The sequence below is a fragment of the Gymnogyps californianus genome, chromosome 2, assembly GCF_018139145.2.
Source record: "Gymnogyps californianus isolate 813 chromosome 2, ASM1813914v2, whole genome shotgun sequence".
In the NCBI taxonomy this organism is placed as follows: Eukaryota; Metazoa; Chordata; class Aves; order Accipitriformes; family Cathartidae; genus Gymnogyps; species Gymnogyps californianus.
In genome coordinates this window covers 167,212,046-167,232,816 of record NC_059472.1, presented here as the reverse complement: position 1 = coordinate 167,232,816, position 20,771 = coordinate 167,212,046, and the positions used below count along the sequence as shown (strand labels likewise).

Genomic DNA, 20,771 nt, shown 5'->3' with positions numbered 1-20,771 from the left:
TGGTAGCTATTTTAAGGCAATATATCACCACTTTCCCTGTTACCTAGGACCTGGCAGCTCTCTACTTTCCTTCATATTTGCCAGCCAAAGAGTATTCTGGGGTGGTGATCTCCGCTTTGATTCTGAGAAGGAGGAATATGCAATTGTAGGGTTTGCAGTTCTGTTGAGTTGCCAGCTGCCTCGGGCTGACCTGGCAGTTCTCCATCTTGGCCCTCTAAGCTGTCTTGAAAATATGTAAAGTAGTTGGATGAACATTTTTGCTTGAACCTACCTCATGCTTGGTAACTAAAATGCACTCTTGCTTGAATTCAGCAATACCAACTTGTAGATGATCTATTTTTCCTTTATTTTGGATTTGCAGAAGGGTGTCAGGGTGCACTGTTACATAAGCATCTAAAAAGAACCCTTCTCAAAACCAAAACTTTTTGAGCTTTCCTGTCATCTGTTTTAGATCCTACTTTTCTTCCCTCCTTTCTCTATGCTTTCCATTCTGATGTTCACCTCTTTCCCTGATGGTCAAAAAAATCTCTAACAAAGAGAAATATGAAGAGAATCAAACCTGAGTGCTAGAAATCACTTCCCTCTTAACTCACTTGGAGCAGTTCTCACCTTTGGTAAGAAGTGCGCGTGGAAATGACCTAGGCCTGTCACATCTCGCAATCCTTGCAGTGTTTAGTGTCTCTGGGGAGCCAGGATGCTTCTGACAACTCAGCAGCAGCTCTTGGTTTGTTGTTTTTTTTTTAAGTATCTCTCTACTTAAAAGGTGCTCTAACATTGATGTCTGAAGTAGTAGGTGTAGTGAATGTCTCCGTATGACTGGGTGGTTCTTTCTCTGTCCTTTTTTTATCTCTGCTGTCAGTCTGTCTCAGGTATCACTGACAAGATCAGCTGGTATCGCATGCCTGTATAAGGCTAAATAAATTCAAGAACTAATGTTTTAGCATCTTACTGAAATAACTTACAGTAAGTGTAATCTAGAATGCGTACTTTGTGTTCTTCTATCAGACATTCTCAAAACCAAAACCTTTCATAAACATGAATCCTCAAATATCACTGTGATATAAGTATTTGTCCCTGCTTCTCTTATGGGGACATATATTATAGTTGGCTCAAGATGAGGGAGCTTTTGAAGAGAGTCCTAATAGTAGGTCTTGTTCCTGAGCTCTGCTGCAAAACAGTACCATGAGCAATCTACTAGATCGTAGATAGATCTACTGTCTAGATCATGTTGCAATAAGGACTGTAGGAGCTAAACATAGGTGTGTACAGACAACAGGGTCTGTTTTAACCTTCTATTTAAATCTTTTAAACGTGGATTTCCTGTGGGGCCTTTTCTCTGAAGATAGCTGTTGAAAATGGGCATTATAATAAAAAATAGTTCCAGCTTTTTTTTTGTGTGCCAGACAATCTGCTAGGAAGTCCTGTTCCTGATGGGTGCACATCAGTGTCTTCTGATACCACAGCTGCCACAGCTCTTCTAGCCTCAGTAAAATATAGAATCATAGAATAGAATCATGGAATGGTTCAGGTTGGAAGGGACCTTAAGGATCATCTGGTTCCAACCCCCCTGCCATGGGCAGGGACACCTTCCACCAGACCAGGTTGCTCCAAGCCCCATCCAGCCTGGCCTTGAACACTTCCAGGGAGGGGGCATCCACAGCTTCTCTGGGCAACCTGTGCCAGTGCCTCACCACCCTCACAGTAAAGAATTTCTTCCTAACTTCTAATCTAAATCTACCCTGTTTCAAAATATGAAGACAATATCACCAAAGACAAAAGCTCTTGCTCCTGATGAAGGTGATAACCTACGAGAGTAGAGCCATGACTGAAAAGTGTTATGCCTCACTGTTTTTAGCAGTGATGAGTATTAGAATTAGGACTCATTAGCTTTTAGGGACATGAAAAGAATTGTGTTACTTGGCAACGTGGCTTTTGTTGACTGAGCAGCCTGGAAGTGTAGAGGGAGCTGAAGGAGCCCATCAATGTGACCTGCAGAAAACTTTAGACTGCACAGAGAAAATCTAACGCTGTTTTTTATCACACGAGCAAGAGGCAAACAGTTTGAATAACTGCAGTGTTAGATGCTGCTTTCTTCTTCCTTGCCTACTGTAGGGATGGATTAAAAATACAGATTGGAGGGAGTGTATGGATCTTTTCCTACAGCATAAATCCTATTCCATATTCATGATTTAGTCAAATTGCAGGTAAATGCTGAAGTTGATTTAGATATCTACAGGTCTGCCCTGACCACAGGCCTGAAGAGGACAATGGAGTATGGGAGTCTCGGTTGCCTTGGTTTGCTGATGGCTGCAGTAGGATGTAGTCCTCAGCAGTGCACAGACATCTGTAGATTTTTTTTTTCTTCCGTCAAATTTCCCTTTTGTTCTTCCCCTCATTTTGTTGCCCTTGAGTCTTCCAAGAAATGCCATTTACTCTTTCCTCCATTGCATTTGCATGTACTTTCAAGTTATTTGGACAAGTTTGAAAATCCTAACGTGAAAAATAAAAACTAACGAAACAAAAAGAAAAACCCTTGGTCATTGAAAAACAGCCCTTAAGGAGCTGTAAGTTGCTGTGTCCTGTATTTTGGGAGGTGGCTTGCGCTTCAGGATGGGAGTGGTTCGCTTCTTCCCCTCTACAGAAAATTAAACTTTTTTTTAACAACAGAAAAAAACAAATAGTGAATGCTCAGCTAACCTTCCTATTAGCTGCCACCAGGCAGCCTGTCCTGTCTTGCATCTTTCTCCAAGGCCTCGTGTAACCCCGACCCAACTGGAAGCTGTGTACAGGTTGCCGTTGTTTAGATGAACTTTCCTCCTTCCCAAATTCTCAGGTAGCTTCCATAGCTAAAGCCAAGGCTACTGTGAACAGCAGGTACCTACGTAGGAGGAAATTGTTCGATAGCAGAGGAGTTGACACACATCTCCACACCACTCTGGCAACAGGCGTGTTTCTTGGTGATGAGGTGGTTTTATTCAGATGTAAAAATACTAGTGGCTGAGAACCAACACGGTGGAGCAAATGACAACCATCTCCAGAGGCTAGTTTTTTTAAAACCTAGAAATACTTTTTTTCCAAGTTTCTATGGTATGTAAGCTGGCGTGTTAAGGCCTTCCTTTGTGGCCTCAAGCACAGAAAGGGCATAACAGAATCCAGAATTTCTTGATGTGACACGCTCAATACTGACAAAACATCTATGGTTATGGCCAGGTTGTTATTTTGCAGGCAGCTGTGGAAATTTAGGTCGTTCACCTTTCCCAGCTGTTCTGTCCCTCTGCTGCAAGTTGCTGCTCCCCCAGCTCTGCCAGCAGTTCATGTTAACCCCCTAATTCAGGAACAGGGGTGAGGTCTGTTTGACGTCGCTGTTAATGACCTGGATGAGGGAGCAGAGCGTGCGCTTACCCAAGTTTGCAGGTCATGCCAGATGGGGGAGAGCAGTCAGTATGGCGGAGAGCACGGTTGCCATTCAGAGACACTTTGATGGGTTGGGAAAATGGACTGACAGGAGCCTCGGGAAGCTCAGCAAAGGCAAAAAGGCAAATGCAGAGTCCTGCACCTGGGATGGAGTAAGGCCCTGGAGCGGGACAGGCTGGCAAGCAGCTTTGCAGCACAGGAGAAGTTGGACGTGAGTCAGGCAGTGTGTCCTTGCAGCAGAAAGGCCAGCTGCGTCCTGGGCTGCACTAGCAAGTCTAGCCAGCAGGGTTAAGGGGGAGTCTTCCCTGTTTGGCCTTGGTAAAACCACAGTCCTGCGTCCGGTCTGGGGCTCTGCAGTACGAGGAAGGCGTTGACATACTGGAGCACGTCCAGCAGAGCTATCGCAGTGGGCAGCTGTAGAGTACCAGGGAGGAGGAGAGGCTGAGGAGACTGAGTATCTTCAGCCCTAAGTAGTGATCTTACTGCTGGCCTACAGCTGCTTATTGGGAGGGTGTAGAGAAGGTGGAGGCAGATTCTTCTCAGGGCACGTGGTGGAAGGACAAGAGGCAATGGACAGATGGGAAATTCTGAATAGATCCAAGGAAAAAAGTGTTCGTTATGAGGGTTATCAAATACTAGAATAAGCGCCCAGAGAGGCTGCGGGACCTCAGTCCTTGGAGATACGCAAACGCAGACTGGACATGGCTCTGAGCAACCTGCTCTTGTTGGCCCTGATTTGAGCAGGAGTTTGCACTGGAGCCCTCCAGAGATCCCTTCCACATGAGAGGGGTCTGTGATGTCTGGAGGTCACTGCTCGAAGCAGCGCCAACCCCAAAGTTAGGCTCAGAGCCCTGTCTGGTTGACTTCTGGATATCTCTGGTGATGGAGAGTCCACAGCTCCTCTGGTCCCTTTTCCAGTGTTTGCTCTCATTGTGAAGAATTTTTTCCTTAGGTCTAATTGGAATTTCCCTTGCTGCAGCTTGTGTCCTTTCCCTGTGTACCCCTGAGACAAGTCTGGGGTCATCTTCACCATAACCACTGATTAATTAGCTGAAGACTGCAGTTTAGATTCCCTCCTCAGTCTCCTCCAGGCTGGATGAGTCCAGTTAACTCAGTATCTCCTTTTGTACTACGTTCTCCTGCCGCATCACCATTTTGGTGGCCTCCACAGGACGAGCTGTGGTAGCACAGGCTGGTGAGGCTGGCATGCACCTCTGGAGGTCATCTGGTCCGACCCCCCTGCTCACACTGGATTTAGGGGTGCTGTACTGAATGAGCAGGATGAGGAAGGCTGGCTACTTGTTCCCTAGGCTGGATGTGGGTGACTGGGACGAAGGGAGGGATGCAGTCATCTTCCTGGGAGGTGGCAATTTATTGCTTCTGTAGGCTGAGCTCATTGCACCCACTGAAATGACTTTCATCTCTGGCTACAGAAAATAGTTCTCCCTACCTAGCTGCTAGTAAGAGGGCAAAATCCTTGCATCCCAGCAGGTCTTCAGGAAGCAAAAAAAAAATCCATTACACCTCTGCCAGGATTTGGGGCATTTTTGCTTTGAAAGACAGCAAGAGTTGAAAGAGTTTTCATGGTAGGATTGTGTGCAGGGCTAGCTGAATCTTGCTAAGCTAGGAAAAAGTACTTGTGAAATGTTCAGAAGAGCTCAGTGTTCCCATCACCCTTTACTTGGTGCCATAGCTCTGACCTCTGGCAGTGGTCAGGTCTTCACCGCAGACTGTGGAGATCCGACCATCGGCTGCGTTGCTCTCAGTGTTTCCCGCAGCTTCTGGATATCGAAGCTTCCTGATCAGGTGCAGCACCGGGCGCTGCTTGTTTTGGCGTATCTGACAATAGCCTGGTCCTACAGATGAAGCTTCAACCAGAGAAGCGGCAAGATCACTTCTGAAGCCTGAGCTGCTCCACTGGTGCTTGTGAGGCAAAACCAGCACGTCCCGTTGCTACTCCTGCAACGCGCTGGCTGTTGAGATTTTGTGCCTCTAAATGAGTTAAGTTCTATAAAAGATTGTTGTTCTGACTCCTTAAAACTGACAGGTGATTGCACAGGGAAATCCACCTCTGGATAAGCATGCAGTATGAATCTAAAGTGTTTTCCTTAGATTTCTGGACACTCAGGCATCAACATCATAATCATTTGGTGAAAAAATCATTCTTCCTCGGTCACCTGTTCAACTCATTCTGCTTTGTTTATCACATATGCTTGATTTTGTTATTTTAATTTATATGTATCTCAGTCTCACTCAGACACAGGATGATTGCTGTATGTATCTCCCCCAGACTTTTGTTTTCAGCAGATCATTTGTGACAAGCAGGTGCTGTGTGTCCTTCAGAAGGACTAAAACTGATTGCTGCTTGTGAGAGAAAAGAGGCTGTGCTGTGTCTCCAGATTGTGGCTTTTGTTGGACTTTTTCACCTCTGATGTATTACGACATGATTTTATTATTCCTTTTTCTCTTCCCTGCCATTGCACAATGAAATGATAATAATTAGATGTTGTATTTCTGTCAGACTAATAAAATAGCAAATCCGACAAGCTTTGCTTCTGATTTCATTGTTCTTTTTCAGCCTTTTGTTGTTCAGTCTGAAGCCTTGTCTTTAGCTGTTGCTTGTCCCCTCCATAGCCTTTGATGATTCAAGCTAATCCCTAACGAAGTGGGCAGAGTATTGCATGAAAACAAGTCCAGGGCCTTTATATTTGTTCTGGCAATATTGCAAGAAAAGTTCAGCTATAAACAGGAAACTGTGTCAGAAATTGAAGGCCTGATAGATTGTCATGCATCAGACAACAAAAAGACAGAAGTTATATTCTCCGGTTCATTTTGGTCCTGACAGTTCTGGCTTCTTGGTCGATATCTCTGTAACAGCAGTCTTGCTTTTTCTACCAGTTCAGTTCTGATACGGTTTTGATCACTTTTGAGAACCTCTGGAGCTAAAAACAATATTCTAAACTCTCTGAAACCTGAATACCTCAACTTTCAAGTAGTTTGAAGTATTTGTTGTGAGGTAGCTGCTACAATCATCTGAAGATTGTAGTAGCAAAGGAGCAAGAAGATAAATATGTCATAGCTGTTTTGGTGTCTTATTGCTACTTAAAAGCCCTTTGAGGACCAATGAAGTTAATGACAAATATTGGAAATAGTTTAAATCTTAATGAGGAAAATCAGGTAATTGGTATAGGGTTTGGGTCAGGAAAGCAGCCATCTGAATACAACGAATATCTCATTTTTGTGCGGCTACAGAATAGTTGAGACATGGGTGTACTTAATGTCTTTAGCACTACTGACTTTCAGGCGATGGAGAGTAATTCAGGTGAGGTCCTGCAAGAACTTCCCTTCTTTTTCTTCAAGGACTTTCGGTTACCCCTTTCCAAGGGAGAAAGACCAATTCTCTCTTGTGTTGGGGAAACACGTCAAACAGTTCCTATGAGAGCTAAAGCCCTCTTGGATTGCAGCTGTGTCTTCTGTCCTGCAGAGGTTGGATTTAGCTGGAGTGGGCTCATTTTTCATGACCCATTCATTTTTTGAGCTCTTCTTGGAGACTGTCTAAAAGCCTGGTTAAAACCAAAGTGCAATGTTTCTTGCTTATCTCTTCATCGTAGTTACCCGCTGCTGAAGCTGCCGCTGCCTGGAACAGGACCTGTGGAGTACAGCACCCCCGTGAAGGATTACTCTCCACCCTCTGCAGACGCAAGTCTGCAGCAAGGGGATCTCAGCGAGCGTCCCGACTGGGTGAGTCCTGCACTGGGGGTGGCTGAGTGTGCTGGGTGTGTATGGGCGGGGGGAGAGGAGATGGTGAAACATCCCTGCTGTGTTACCTACACTTTACTGTAATCAACGGAAAATATTTCTGGAGACGTGTTGCTTTGTGTAACTGCTAAGTTTAGGCTGTATTTGTCTTGTATTAGTCTTACTCTATCAGAAAAAAGAGATGCTAGGCATTGGCAAGAGTTAAAAGCTTTGAAGTGGTGTTTAAGAGTCCATTTTTCAACGATAACTTTATCTAAGGCAAGTAGTACACTTTTTAAAGCATTATTAGGTTTTAAATAAGTTTAGTGATGGATGCTGGCATAACAGGCCCCAATTCCCTAATGTCATATGAAGGCATGCAGTTTCCCTAGAGCAGCAGGACAAGCCTCCTGCTGACACACACCGCTTCACATACCTGCCCGTGGCCTCCTCTGAAGTGATGTGAAGGGTGAGAATAGGATTTAGTCAGCCTTTACTGCTGTAACTGTCTGTGGAAATGCTACCAGTAATTACAATGGTGGTTTTGGTGTTGTCAACCTCTCTCTGAAGGGATCTGGATTCTGGCTATCAACCGGCTTATCCTTCGAAGATTACTAACCAGCTGTCAGAATGGGAATGTCTGTCTGGCCTGGAGGTGGAAGACAGACTGTCCAGCTCCTCAGCTCTTGCAATTTTCTCTCCTTTGGCTTTAAAAATATTGCATCTAGCAGGTTTTTTTTCTGATGGTGTAGGTAGTCTAGGCTTCACCTCCAAGACACAGGCTTTTTTCTTAAGGTCATAATCAAGAGTTTTTCATTTGAATTTGCATTTAGGCAGCCAAAGACTCTGTCTGTGGAGCTAGCTACTACAGTGTGGTCTAGGGAGTGTAGGGATGCTTGAGGAACCTGGTGAATTGAGTATAATCTAAAGGTGGGTTTTGGTTTTGTTTTGTTTTTTTTCTTAATTGACTGGTATGTATCATGCAGGTAAATGAGACATATCTTTATGTTAAGGGTAAAAAATTAACTTTTCTTCTGCATGAGCAAACTGGAACCCTGCTGCTTTCCAAGAAGGCTGACAACCTGGTCCAGGAAATCAGGAAACATTCTAAAATCCTCCTTTGTAACCTGCATTGTTCTTTTTCATTCCAGGGTCTCTCTTAAGTAAAAGTTACCTGTTGGCTTAACACTTTGGATGCCTCCAGCTCTCTACTCTCTCCATGTGTACTCTTCTCACTGTGATTGAAATCATTTGCTGCCTTCTGCACTCCCTGGTGCCACTGAGAGCTTTTTGCACTATGCTGTTAACTCGGGCTGCTGCTGGCTGATTAAATCTTCCCTTCTGCTTTGTTGCCTAGTTCAGCTAATAGAGCACAAAAGTTCTGGCTGCCACGGCATGTCAGTGCTGCAGTCCCCAGAGCAGGGTCAGCAGCCTGGGCACAGACACCAGGAAGATTTAAATGGCACACAGCAGAATCAGCACAGGCTGGGGGAACCGCAGCGTTGTGAGAGGCATCTGTGAGAGGCAGCGAGTCCCTGCTCCTGCCTTTCATTCCAGTACCAAATTCAGCAGGAGCTGGGAGCCTCTGCCTCACAAAGAAGTGCAACAGACTGATGCCAAAATGGTCAGTGGCATTTTGCCTCTTTGAGAAACAGACTCTTTTTGTTCTTGCTAGGTTAGTACTGTCGTGTTTCACCTCTAATTTGGGAAAGGAAAATACAGTCTGGCAAACCCCTTCCTGAAAGGTTGCCAAGGTGCGGTCTAATTCTGCTAAGCAGCTTCCCACTCACCGTGTGTTTTCATTCTCCCTCTGGTTTTCCCCACAGTATGTTGGTGCTCCTGTGGCCTACATTCAGCAGATCTTTGTGAAAGCTACGGTCTCCCCATGGCAGAAGAACTTCCTTGCTGTTGATGTATTTCGTTCACCCCTCTCCCGCGTCTTCCAGCTAGTGGAGGAGATTAGAAACCATGCCCTGAGAGACAGGTAATTACTGTTCATTAAAGTTTGTGTAGAAGGCAGACCGACCCACTGTCGTACACACCCATCTTCTAAATTACTGCCTCGTAAGTCTGATTATTAGCTTTGAATTTGTAAGATTCTCAAAATTAAAAGAAAATGAGAGATCACTGCTAACAAGTGACATCATATTCATCCTGCGCGTAGAGCAGTTTAGCTTTTGTGCTAGAGAACTTGCCTGTCCTCTGGTCACTGATAATTGTCAGGAACCTTCCAGTCAGAGTCTTGGGCAGAGAGGTCTGGAAGGGGCCTCCAAGGTTATACCTGTTACAGCAGATAAGCAGCATCATATAATCCCTTGATAAGCAGGCAAGCTTTGTATTAAAGCAAGTTCATTTGACCCCACCATGCCTATTGTGAAGCTCTTCTAGAATTTCACGTGGTCAGGAACCTTCTCCTGACTTTCCACTTCGGCTATATTTAGGACCAGTTTATACCTGCTTGTTTTTGTCATGACACAGTCTTTGTACAAAAATAGCTTTCCTCTGCTTCCAGATATTTACAGGGAGAGCTCATAGTCCCCAGCCCAAATCCTTGTTTGTTAAGCTAAACGTATGAAACTCCTGGCTTACTCTGGTCAGACGGCTCTATATTCAGTTTGTCATCCTGGTTGCTCCTCTTGGCACTGTTGTTAGTGTATCATTCCTGAACGTGGGAGATTAGAACTGTACACAGTATTCTCAGAGAAGTCTCATTTGTGTATTATTTTCCATGCAAATGCCTTTCCGGAAATATAGTGAGATTGCAGGTCCTTTTTCACGGCCAGTCACATCAGTTTTACACATTATGAGGTGATTGATTAAGGTCTCCGTGTCCCTCTCTGTCATTTCCAGCTGATGAGCTCCCACCTTATAGCAGAAACTCTTTTTAGCCCCCAAGTGCATGGTCTTGCGCTTTGTACTGTTGATGATAGAAAGGGGATTAAATTTATTCCAGCCCTCACATCATCCATTTCAGATATTCTGTTCCTTTTCTGTCTTAACAGTGTTTTTTATTTTGTGTCATTGGCAGATGTCCCTATATCTTATTCCAAGGTTATTAATAAAAATATATAATAATCCTGGTTCTCTGAACTGTCTGTGAGAAATTCCACTTTGTTTTCCTCAATACTGGTGGTTCCCCTTTCAGCAGCTCCATGACCATTTTCCTGTTAACCTAGTTCTTCACTGCATCACAATTTTTGTGCTAATTTTTTGTCTTTCCTGTGAACTAAGGCATTTTCTGTGTGGTGCTGCATCAAATGCTTTGTTGGGGCCAAGTAGATGAGGTCTGCTGTGCTTTCCCCATCCAAGAAGTCAGGCATTTTAAAGAAAAGACCGCTCAGATTAGTTTGGCATATTCTCTCTTTGTAAACCAAGAATGCATTTTATACATGTTAACTTGCCTCTGTTTTTTTTTAAATAAGTTTTCCTTTGAGTTCGAAGTTTTTATCTGTGGTCAAGTTCTTGGCTGGGTTCACTTTCTAAGGACAGAAATGCTTCCCTACTTGTCTGTCTATATTCAATGAGAATAATGATGCTGAGAACAGGCCAAGTGTGGTGAAAAATGGTGAGATTAGAGTCTTTGATCATCTCCTAGCTTTTCAGCCAGGAGCTTTCTTCATTCTTCATCCTCTAACTCACATGGGTAGGGAAGATTTACTGCTTGTTCATACTTCCTTGACAGCATCCTTCATTGCTTCATTTTTGAGAGTGTTCACTTTACTACTCTACCTGATGATTTGTCCTTTTTTTTTCAACCATTCCTTGCAAGCTAGCTGCCTGCTCTCTCTGTGGTAATTTTTTAGAAATGCCATTTATGCTGTTAAATACGGAGCTCCTTCCTACCAGCTCACAAAGCCTTGGCACTGACATTCTTTCTGTGTTTTCAGTTCATCTCCTCCTTTATCATGTGTGTAACTTTAGATAGTAATCTGTATATAGTTTCCAATTACAAGTTAGAAACAACTTGCTCCCAGGACGTGTGTTGTCTTCTCATTATCTCCCCTTGGTGTTGCCCTTGATGAACAGTGATGCAGCATGGAAGCAAAACTAAACTTAACATAGCCACCAGGAGAAAAAGACTTAAGCACTTAGACCTAAACCTTGGGATAAGGGCTCCAATTTTGGTGATGGACTTGGATATTTCAGGAAACATCTAACTTTGAGATAAATTCTGAAATTACCTCAAAAGTCATTATGAAGTTCCTTGTTGTCAGTTGCTTTTGTCAGTATCAGAGGTAAGTGCAGCTGATTTTCTTAATATGAAAAAAGGCATTCTTTTATAGTAACGTACAGAAGGAGCTGAAGATTATTGACAACTGGATAGGAAACACAAGGTGATTGTATTTTCATCAGCTGTAAGCTTGCTGAAACTTTGAGCAGTCATCATTTGTAAAAAGTCACAAGTGTCCTGAAACTTGTAGTTTGCTCCAGTTCACGTTTTTTGATGTCACTCTGCATCCACAACATAGGGATGCAGGGACATTAGCTGTGTGCCTTTGCTTCACAAATAAGAATGTACATAGGCTTCTGTGCAGTATAAACTTTATCACTGTTATGTTTCAGAGTTAGCTAAAGCTGAAATACAAAACAACAGTCATCTTACTCTTCCTGGAGCTATTATCGGAGGCATCACTGCATCAATTCCTTTAAATTATCTTTCAGAAAGCTTTTGTTCCTATAAACACAGTATTTTCAAGCATATTTTCTAGTGTTTTCTTTTGATAGCTGTGACTTTTCTAGGTATCTTGCCATATAGTGACAGAATACAGATTCTGGAGGGAGTTTTCACAGACATAACTCAAATCATCATTGGTTGATGTCCATGTTTGCTCTTTGTGGTTATTATAGAAAAAAACTCCTCTAGAGAAGGCATTTTACAATAGGACCCTCACTGATTTGTCTTCTGGAGCCACTTTCTCTGTAATCTGCAAGGCTGGAGCCAGGGAAGACTGGTCTGTTGTATCTTAACTTAGCCTTTGTTAAATACACCCTTCCTGTGCAAATCCCACCAGTTGCCCGTATCATGTTGAGGGAAGTGTTCTCTTTCGGACCAGCAGCTCTTCCTTGCTAGCTAAATAGCATGCTGACAGGTTTTGTGACTAAACCTTCACTGTCAGATCCTATTGTAAGCCCAAGTTGAGTATTGCTTGAATTACTAGTTGATAAGATTTATGTAATTGTGGTAAAATGAAGTTCGGGAACAAATACAAATTCCATTTCATACCAGTTACACCTCTATTAAATTCTGAATCTGTAAGGCATTTTCTTCTCCATACAATGCAGAGGAACTCTGAAAGCATTTTGCACAGTTGCAGATATTGAATCCTTTGTACATTTTAGAGCACTCTGTACACCTTAAATAATCCACCTCAGGAAGGCTAATAAAGATTTCTGTACAATGTCCCATTGCGTATGTGGAAAGAAGTATGCAGAGGAATTTAAGGTCTTTGAAGAAGAATTCCAGGGAGACAGTTTCTCTGTAGACTGGAGGTATCTTAAATGTGGAACTGAAAATTGTGGCACCTAGGATGGGTGAAGAGTGAAAGCTGTGTGGCCAGACAGTATGCAGAGAAATGATAATGGGGTTCTGGAGTCTGTAGACCTGTGACAGTGAGATCCTGGTCTATGGCCCAAGGCTCTTGATCCTTAGTTACGAAGAACAAGAGCAGTAACATGGTGATGCAGGTCCTTGGGGTATTCATCTCGGCAGCTTTGCCTTTTGTTTGTGAGAGTTGCAACATACACGGCAGTGTCTAACCTTTGTTTGCGTTTCAGTTCTGGTGTCAAAAGCTTGGAGGAAGTTTGCCTTCAGGTAACAGATCTTCTGCCTGGCCTCAAGAAGCTGCGGAATTTGCTCCCCAAACATGGCTGTCTGTTACTGTCTCCAGGGAACTTCTGGCAGAACGACCGAGAGCGATTTAATGCTGACCCAGATATCATCAAAACCATCCACCAGCATGAACCAAAGACATTGCAAACATCAGCTACTCTCAAAGGTAAGGTGCTGAAGTGCCAAAGAAGCTGCCTACAGCTTGCATCGCTATTTTGTCCTCGGTATCTCCAACATCTAGATTGCCAGTATTACCAAATTGGGTGGCATTTTGTTACTCTCAGCATCTGAAATGAAGCTACCAAATATATGTCATCTCTCATTTTATATCTGTATTTGAACTCCTGTATTTGTGGAAGGTGAATAATTCCACTCAGTCAGACTCCTTTCTGTAGGTATAAAAATAGCAGGTAACTTGTCCAAGTCTTTTTGTTCCTTTTACTCTACATATGCTCTAGCCTATCTTTTTCCCTCACGCTATTGTCTGTCATACTCAAAGACGGCCTCATTGTCACCGATAAATGAACGTTCATCCTGCTTCCTCTTGGGCGTTCACTGATAGCTGCTTGGATATAGCCCGAGTTGACGCTGGATATCATAAAAGTATTTTTCTCTCTTAATTAAAAAAACCCCCTCTGACCATGTCTGGGATCATACTGTTTAGTGGTTTAATTAACAGAGGAAATGCTGGTCCTTTGTTTTTAAAGGAACTTTATAGATGTCAGGAAGCCTATAATATGACATGTCTGAAAAGGGGTTTTGTAACCCTAAAGTAAGTTTGTTTTAAAGGTTATTTTTTGAGCATCCAGAGTGTGTGCACACTGTGATTTGGAGCACATGGAGCCTCTTATTGAGAGCTCATTCGCAAATGAGATAGAGGTCCACAATATCCTGGGAATTCGTGAGTACAGTGGCAGTGTTCATCATTATGCATATTTTTTTTAAGTGCATTTTAACACACAAGTTTAACAGAAGAGACATTAAATAGTCCTTTGCAATGCAAAGTCTTCCTGGAACCTCTGGTTCAAATCACACACTGACATGCACAAAAACAAATGTCCAAGGTTTTCTTTGGCTGCATCCTTAAAGATAATGCCTGTCTCCTCTGTTGAAGGTCAAATTGGGTGCCCACTTGACGTGCCTGTACACTAATACATGGAGCATGGGGAGCAAACAGGAGGAGTTAGAAGTGTGTGCAGTTGGAGGGCTACAACCTCATCCAGCTCACAGAGATGGCGTGGGGTAGCTCGCAGTACTGGAGTGCTGCTGTGGGTAGACAGAGGCTCTTCAGGAAGGACAGGGTGGGAGGGCGAGGAGGGGGAGTTGTCCTGTGTGTGAGCGAGCAGCGGGAACGCGTGGAGCTTTGCTTTGGATCGAGTGATGAGCTAGTTGAGAGCTTATGGGTTAGGATTAGAGGGCAGACCTTGTCTGCTACAGACTGCCCCATTAGGAAGAAGAAGATGAGGACGGACAACTTCTCACAGGAAGGAAGATTGTTCTTGTTTTTAAAGGGAATTTCCCAGGTTTTAATTGTGCCCATTGCCTCTTGGCCTGTCACTGGGCACCACTGAGAAGAGATGCTGCATCTTCTTTACTCCCCTGCGTCAGGTATTTATGCACATTGATAAGGTCTCACCAGAGCACTGAAAAAGTGCTTCCTGTAAGAACAGTAGTTCTCATTCAGCATTCTTCACAATGAACACCTCTGGTATCCCATCTTTTTTGTTTATTTTGTTGTTATCCTAATGTTGCGTTCATACTGTGTTTTTGCAGATCTGTTGTTTGGACTCCCTGGGAAGTACAGCGGGGTGAACCTCTATAATAGGAAGCGAGTGGTATCATACACTGTCACACTGGGTCTCCAGCGATATGACTACAGGTAAGGAGCTTTAGCTGTGCTATTTCTCTGTCAGGGATCCCTTGTTCAATTCTTGGCAAGTTTGCTGTTTTCTCTACTCTGATTATTGTTATGTTCTTCTTTACTCTCCATTTTCTTGTGTTTTAGAGTATTTTAGGATCTTCTGAACGTGCTATAGAAAAACAGGGTGCTGGTTTTGGGAGAAAACTTGCTGTACTTTAAGGAAATAAAATACTATCAGCGCTCAGTTTCTCTTTACAAAAGGTATATATAATACCTAAAGCTGCCAATGGGAGTTCCTCTGATGATGGCTTCATCTGCAGACAGACCTGTCATTGTTGCAGCCAAGGCCCAGTAGGTCTGTTTTGACCCAGTTCCTGGTACATAGAGTGGTTTGCTTTCCAGGAAGCACTAATTCAACTGGTACAAACTGTGAAACCCCTTTGGCAGTGTTGGCAAAGCTGGCTTGGATTGAGTGGATCTGCGGACTAAACGCTCTGCTCAGTGCTTCACAGAATTCCCCAAGGAATGCCTGGGACAGAATTGGCGGCACAGTAGTCGAAACTTGCTCTGCTGCCGCCCATGCAAGAACCCTTCAGCCTCAACGGCTGTCATGTAGCACCTTTCATCAGCCGTACTTAGGTAAAATTCAGGGGATGTTTGAGACTACAGCATGTTCTGTTCCCCAGGGCCAAGATTTTGGATGATGAGCCCTTGCTTTAAATCGTTTTGCTGAGTCTTCACAGCTATCTTTGAGGCTTCGTAGAAATCAAGGTCTGTGAGATTGCCAGCGTACAGATGTGACAAATGTAGTTTGGGCCACAGAGGAACAGACTTAGGAGTCAGGCCTAGAGAGAACCGTGCTTTGTAAGTCTGTGTGAATCTGTGGAGCTTCTTCCTACTTGCTCTATACCCACTGAGCTCCTCCTTGGAATTGTGTGGTGGTTGTTGGGTGCAGTGTAGGTGACGTCCTCCTGCTTGCTTTTCATCTCAGGTTCCTCAGCAGCCTCCGCTCTCGCCTCAAGCTGCTGCATCCCAGCCCTAACTGCACACTGCGAGAGGAGAACATCGTTCACGTCCACTTCAAGGAAGAGATTGGCATTGCTGAGCTCATACCCCTCGTCACCACCTACATTATACTCTTCGCTTACATCTACTTCTCCACACGTAGGTTTGTGGGGGGGAGAGCCTTGAGGGGAGAGCAAGCGAATAAGCCACCTATACACCTGCCAGCTGAATATGTGTAAGGGATCAGTGGTGCGGTGCCCTTTCCCTGGCTAGAGACTCCTGTCCATAACACTGCAGTTCCCTCTTATTTCAGCAGGAAAGGTGGTGTTGAAATTTTACCCTGAACTGTCATGTAGAGAATTAGTAGTCCTGTTTATCTGATTTCTGCTGATTTGTCCCTCTTAGCTAGTGTGATGTTATTCCTTGCGATATCTTCTGAGGTGTTTCTGTCTTAGGCAGCTTTAAATGCCATAGTAATCACTTTTTTTCCAGTTTAGAAAGACTAATTGTCAGACAGATCAAATATGTGTTCTGAGCTGGTGGTTTTAGACCTTACTAGCCACATTTACATTCCTTTTTTCATGCCTCAACAGTGCTGTACTGGAACTAGTTTGAGCTGCAAGGCATGCATTATCCTCTGTCCCACCCTTGTTACAGTACCTCTTACGTACTGGGAGGGTCTGGGAGCTGCATTTCAGACGTTGAGACTGAACTACCATTACTTCTGGGTTGCAGGTTATTAAGCTACCTGCTGAAATAAGTCAGGATGAGGATACCTTCTTGATTTTTTATTAACATGTCATTTTCTTTTGCTTGGTAACCAAGACTTTGCATTCCATTTTTCAGGGAAGATTGACATGGTGAAATCGAAATGGGGTCTGGCACTGGCAGCAGTCGTGACGGTGCTCAGCTCTCTGCTCATGTCCGTTGGGCTGTGCACGCTGTTTGGTTTGACACCTACTCTTAATGGAGGGTATGTTTCCAGCACCAAACCTCTTCCTAAAGAAGGGTAGATGGAGGTGAAATCATTTGAAAGCAGCTGTTAAATGCTTAATCTTTAAGATCTAGTATTTTTCAAATAAGCTTATGTGATGTTATTTTACGCGCCGCTGTGCAAAATTATCATCAGATGCTCTCCTGGGCTGAAGGGCCATGTGGTTCTCTGCTGGCCAGCACATAGACCTGACTGGGTCCCAGTCTTCCTGGAGATGCCTTATTGCTTAGCAGTTGGCTCTTTCTGCCTAAAGCAGAAGGAATTGTTGGGACAAGTCTTATTCATAACTTGATTTCCTGGCAGCTGAGTAGGCTCTCACATACCTTCCTCCTGCAGCGACTTGTCGTAGCAGCCAGAAGGGCTTGTTACCTTTTCTCTGGCTGATGGAGGTTCATTACATTTTACTCAGAAGAATCTTTAAAGGTGGCAGAACTGACCTGTGGTATTTGTGCCTGGGAGGCTGCCTGGGTGACTTTGCACCCACCACTGACAGTTGTTGGCTTTTCTTTTAACTGGGGTTCCTCTGCACGTTGGAGTTGGCATTTGGGGCTTTTGATGTGGTTACTACCAGGCGTTATATTTGTGTCAAGCTGAAAACCCCTGAGAAAGCTCTACTGGGCACCTCACCTGCTTGAGTTCTACACACTGTTCATTTCTCATTAATTAAAGTTCAGTTCAGAATCTTTCTTTTGATTTTCAGATCCCTTTCCTAAGTAGTTAAGGACATATCCATCATTTTTCTTCCCATCTCCTCCTTGCAGCTGTACACCGCAGGAACAATGAAAAGTCTGACCCGTGAGGGAGACTCCTCAATGCTGGTGATAGTTTACCAGGAGCCAGACCTAGATGGAGGAATTCCTCTCCTAGAAGCCTAAAAGAGCTATGAATAATTGACCTCAGAAAATGAAATATTTGTTGGTTCTGGTTTTACTGCTGTGGTGCCGTGGAACCTTAATTATGGGTCAAGACCATGTTATTCTGTGAGCTGTACAAATAAAACAGATAGGATCCACTGGGAGTTTATAATTTTAATGCAAGAAAAAAGGCAATATTTGGATGCAGATACATGGGAGGAATCCAAGGGAACAGTTTTGGTTAGTGCAGTGACCAAGGCCTTTGTATACGATCCTCCTTACTGTTGTCACACAGAAGGGCTAAGCTAATCCAGTTATTCCTCCTGCAGGATAGAGTTAATTCAGTCCTTATTTCTAAAAATAGTTTTCCAGCAAAATTTCTTTGCCTTAAAATGATTGCATGGACAGTTTCCTTTGGAGTTGAAACTTAATTCTTGCAATACTTTATAAGTTATGTCTAATCAGATGGAAGACCCTCGGATTCTGTGGTGATGGGGTCTGATGACATTGAGGGTTTTTTTACTTTTGATGAGTGACTTTTTCCTGATTCGCCAGTGTCTGCCAGAACACTTTCCGTCTGGTTGCCTCACGCCCCACTGGGGACAGAGTGTTCTTGGTGTGTCATATACCAGTGGCAATGGGCTAGGATTTGGCCAGCTTAGGGTGCAGAGTCTGGTTAAACTTTGATCTGACTTTCAGCCTTTTTTATCCGTTTTGTTTACAGCAGAGCCTTCCAGATGTGGGTGTGTTTGTTTTTAATGGTACCTGTCTTTATGATAAGCCTTTTTCCCTCACTGGTTTTTGTAAGGTATTACAATAAAGCTGTTGCTTAGAGATCAGTGTTTGCTTGCTACAGATATGATATATAAACTGGACCTTAATCGTTATCAATCAACTTTTATAATGAAGTAAAATGATTATAGGTGAGGTAGGCATTAGTCTTATTTTACAGAAAAGAAAACTAAGTGGAAATAGGTGACATGATCTGTGCAGGATTTAAGAAAGAATAAACAGTGAAGTTGAGGAGAATGCCTGGAGTTCACTGGAAGCGGGATTCCTGCGTGCTGGTGAACTGGGAGAGTCTCTAGATGAGTCCAGAGCACAAGCCACCAGCCCATAACTTGGCATCTCAGCTAGGTTAGAGGAATCACAATCTGAAATGATGAACTACTTCTCCTTGTTGCCTATTAAAAAAGGCCTAAACCGACTAGCTCAAATGTCAATGTTTGCATTTTAGATAAGAAAGGCTGATGTGATAAATTCTTAAATCTTCCAAACATTTTGGATAAACCAGAGGTTGTCTCTGTTCACAAGTATATATGGAGTCAGAGAAGATCTGTTTTCTTTATGAGTTAACAGTACTGTTTCTGTTGACTCTCTGGGATGCTGGATCACGCTATGATGCAGCACCTTCTGGCATCAAAGCGTTAAGTAAGTGAAGTGTAAATGTTTCAGTAGATGGACACGATATAGCATCTCCCCTTGCTCTTCCTCTTCCTCTTGTAAGCTCTTTCTCAGTGCTTGGCACGGTATGGCAGAAAATATAACGAGGATCTCTTGCCCTCTGCCTCACTCTGAGTGGGGACAAATGAACTCAGGTTTTGGAGTTGCAGGGCGTGAACAGCTTGTGTTTGTCCTGCACAGAGTCGCATTACTCTTCAAGAAAAGCTAATGTCTCATTGCTTTTAAACTGCTCGTCATTTAACATGAAAACTGCTGACTCTTCAAGGACTATTGAAACTCGTAACCTGGGACTATTAGTTAATTATCTTCTGCAGTAGAAGTTACGGTTTAAGTAGGACATAGTTGATGAGAGAATTATGGGTTTTCTTTTCCGCATTTGTACTGCCTTCTGAAGGCTTTCTGCAGCTTATCTGGAAATGGTGCTAGACCCCCAGCGTATCTTGCAGGACTGTGCATAAGGACAGGACTCTGCAAGGACTCTGCAAGAGCGTACCCCTGCAGATAACATGCTCTGCAGGATGGTGCTGTGCTGTGCCGGGGCAGCAGAGCTCTCCTTCATGTTTGTTGCATTCTCTTTATTTAGATATTTCCATCCCTGAGGATTACAAAGAGCTTTTCTCACATCTGTCTCCTGTCCTAAAGTACTACTTGGAGGAGTGACACACGTTATGAACTGAAAATGCTTTAGATAAAGGCAAGACTGAGTTGTACTTGCTAGATTTTGGATTCTTTGACATTAACAGGAAGTTGCCCATGAGAGGCTTATATATATTTGTAGTTTTGTTCACTTGTATGGAAATTCACTGCCTGCGCAGCTTTTGGACAGGAGGTGAAGGGACTGACGTGTTCCACAATTGTTAGAGCTAAAATTTGGTTAGGATACCTGGAGAAGGGTGCGTGGAGTTTGTTTTTTGCTTTTTGGGTTTTTTTTTGTAGTCTTGCTTTCAGTGGAGCTCTTGCTGTTTCAGCTTGCTGTTTGTTCAAGGAATCAATTGGAATGAAGTAGCTGAGTTAGCAGTGGTTCCAGACAGATGTTTTTCCCCAGCTGAACTTGTAAGGTACAGGCTGCTGACAGCTATATGTGTGCAAATGTTGTTGAAGCCCATGTCAGATGGCCGTAGGCAATCGAAAACAGCATTTGGGAAGGTGGTCCTTGGGGGTTATGGCAGGTAATGACAGAAAGCAGAAGGTGTTCTTCTGAAACCCTGTTGTTTACCTTTCTTGGCTGTTAGTGATGTGCCAAGGGGTGTGTGTGCATGCACGCACGCACATTCTCCTTTTGAATCCATACATACCAGCACAGCACAAATCCATTACCCTCCACAATGACGGCTTTAGTATTTTTGCTTAAGTTTAGCTGGAGGGAAATGAAGAGATTTACTATCTACCATGTTCTGGCGTGGAACAGCTTTTTCTCTCTGATCTGGACTGCAAGTAGTTCAAATGAGAGAAAAAAAATTAGGGGTGAGAAGAAGAGTTGAATAAATTAATGGTGGTGACCTTGGGTAGTCTTACTTTTCTGCGTGCATATATTCTGAAGGGCAAATCCATTTCAGTGTGTTTTCTTGACTCTTGGGTAGAAACTGCTCCTGGCAGGATTTAGTTTATTTA

General features: G+C 43.5%; 1 protein-coding gene across 1 annotated transcript in view; it reads left to right on the top strand.

Annotated features, from left to right (window-relative positions):
- Nucleotides 1–20,771, top strand: part of SCAP (SREBF chaperone) — a 64,105-nt gene that overhangs the window by 28,062 nt on the left and 15,272 nt on the right. Inside the window, 6 exon segments of the mRNA XM_050890956.1 lie at nucleotides 7,026–7,155; nucleotides 8,979–9,136; nucleotides 12,928–13,148; nucleotides 14,756–14,861; nucleotides 15,835–16,007; nucleotides 16,695–16,821. Coding sequence (XP_050746913.1) covers nucleotides 7,026–7,155; nucleotides 8,979–9,136; nucleotides 12,928–13,148; nucleotides 14,756–14,861; nucleotides 15,835–16,007; nucleotides 16,695–16,821 — 915 coding nt within the window.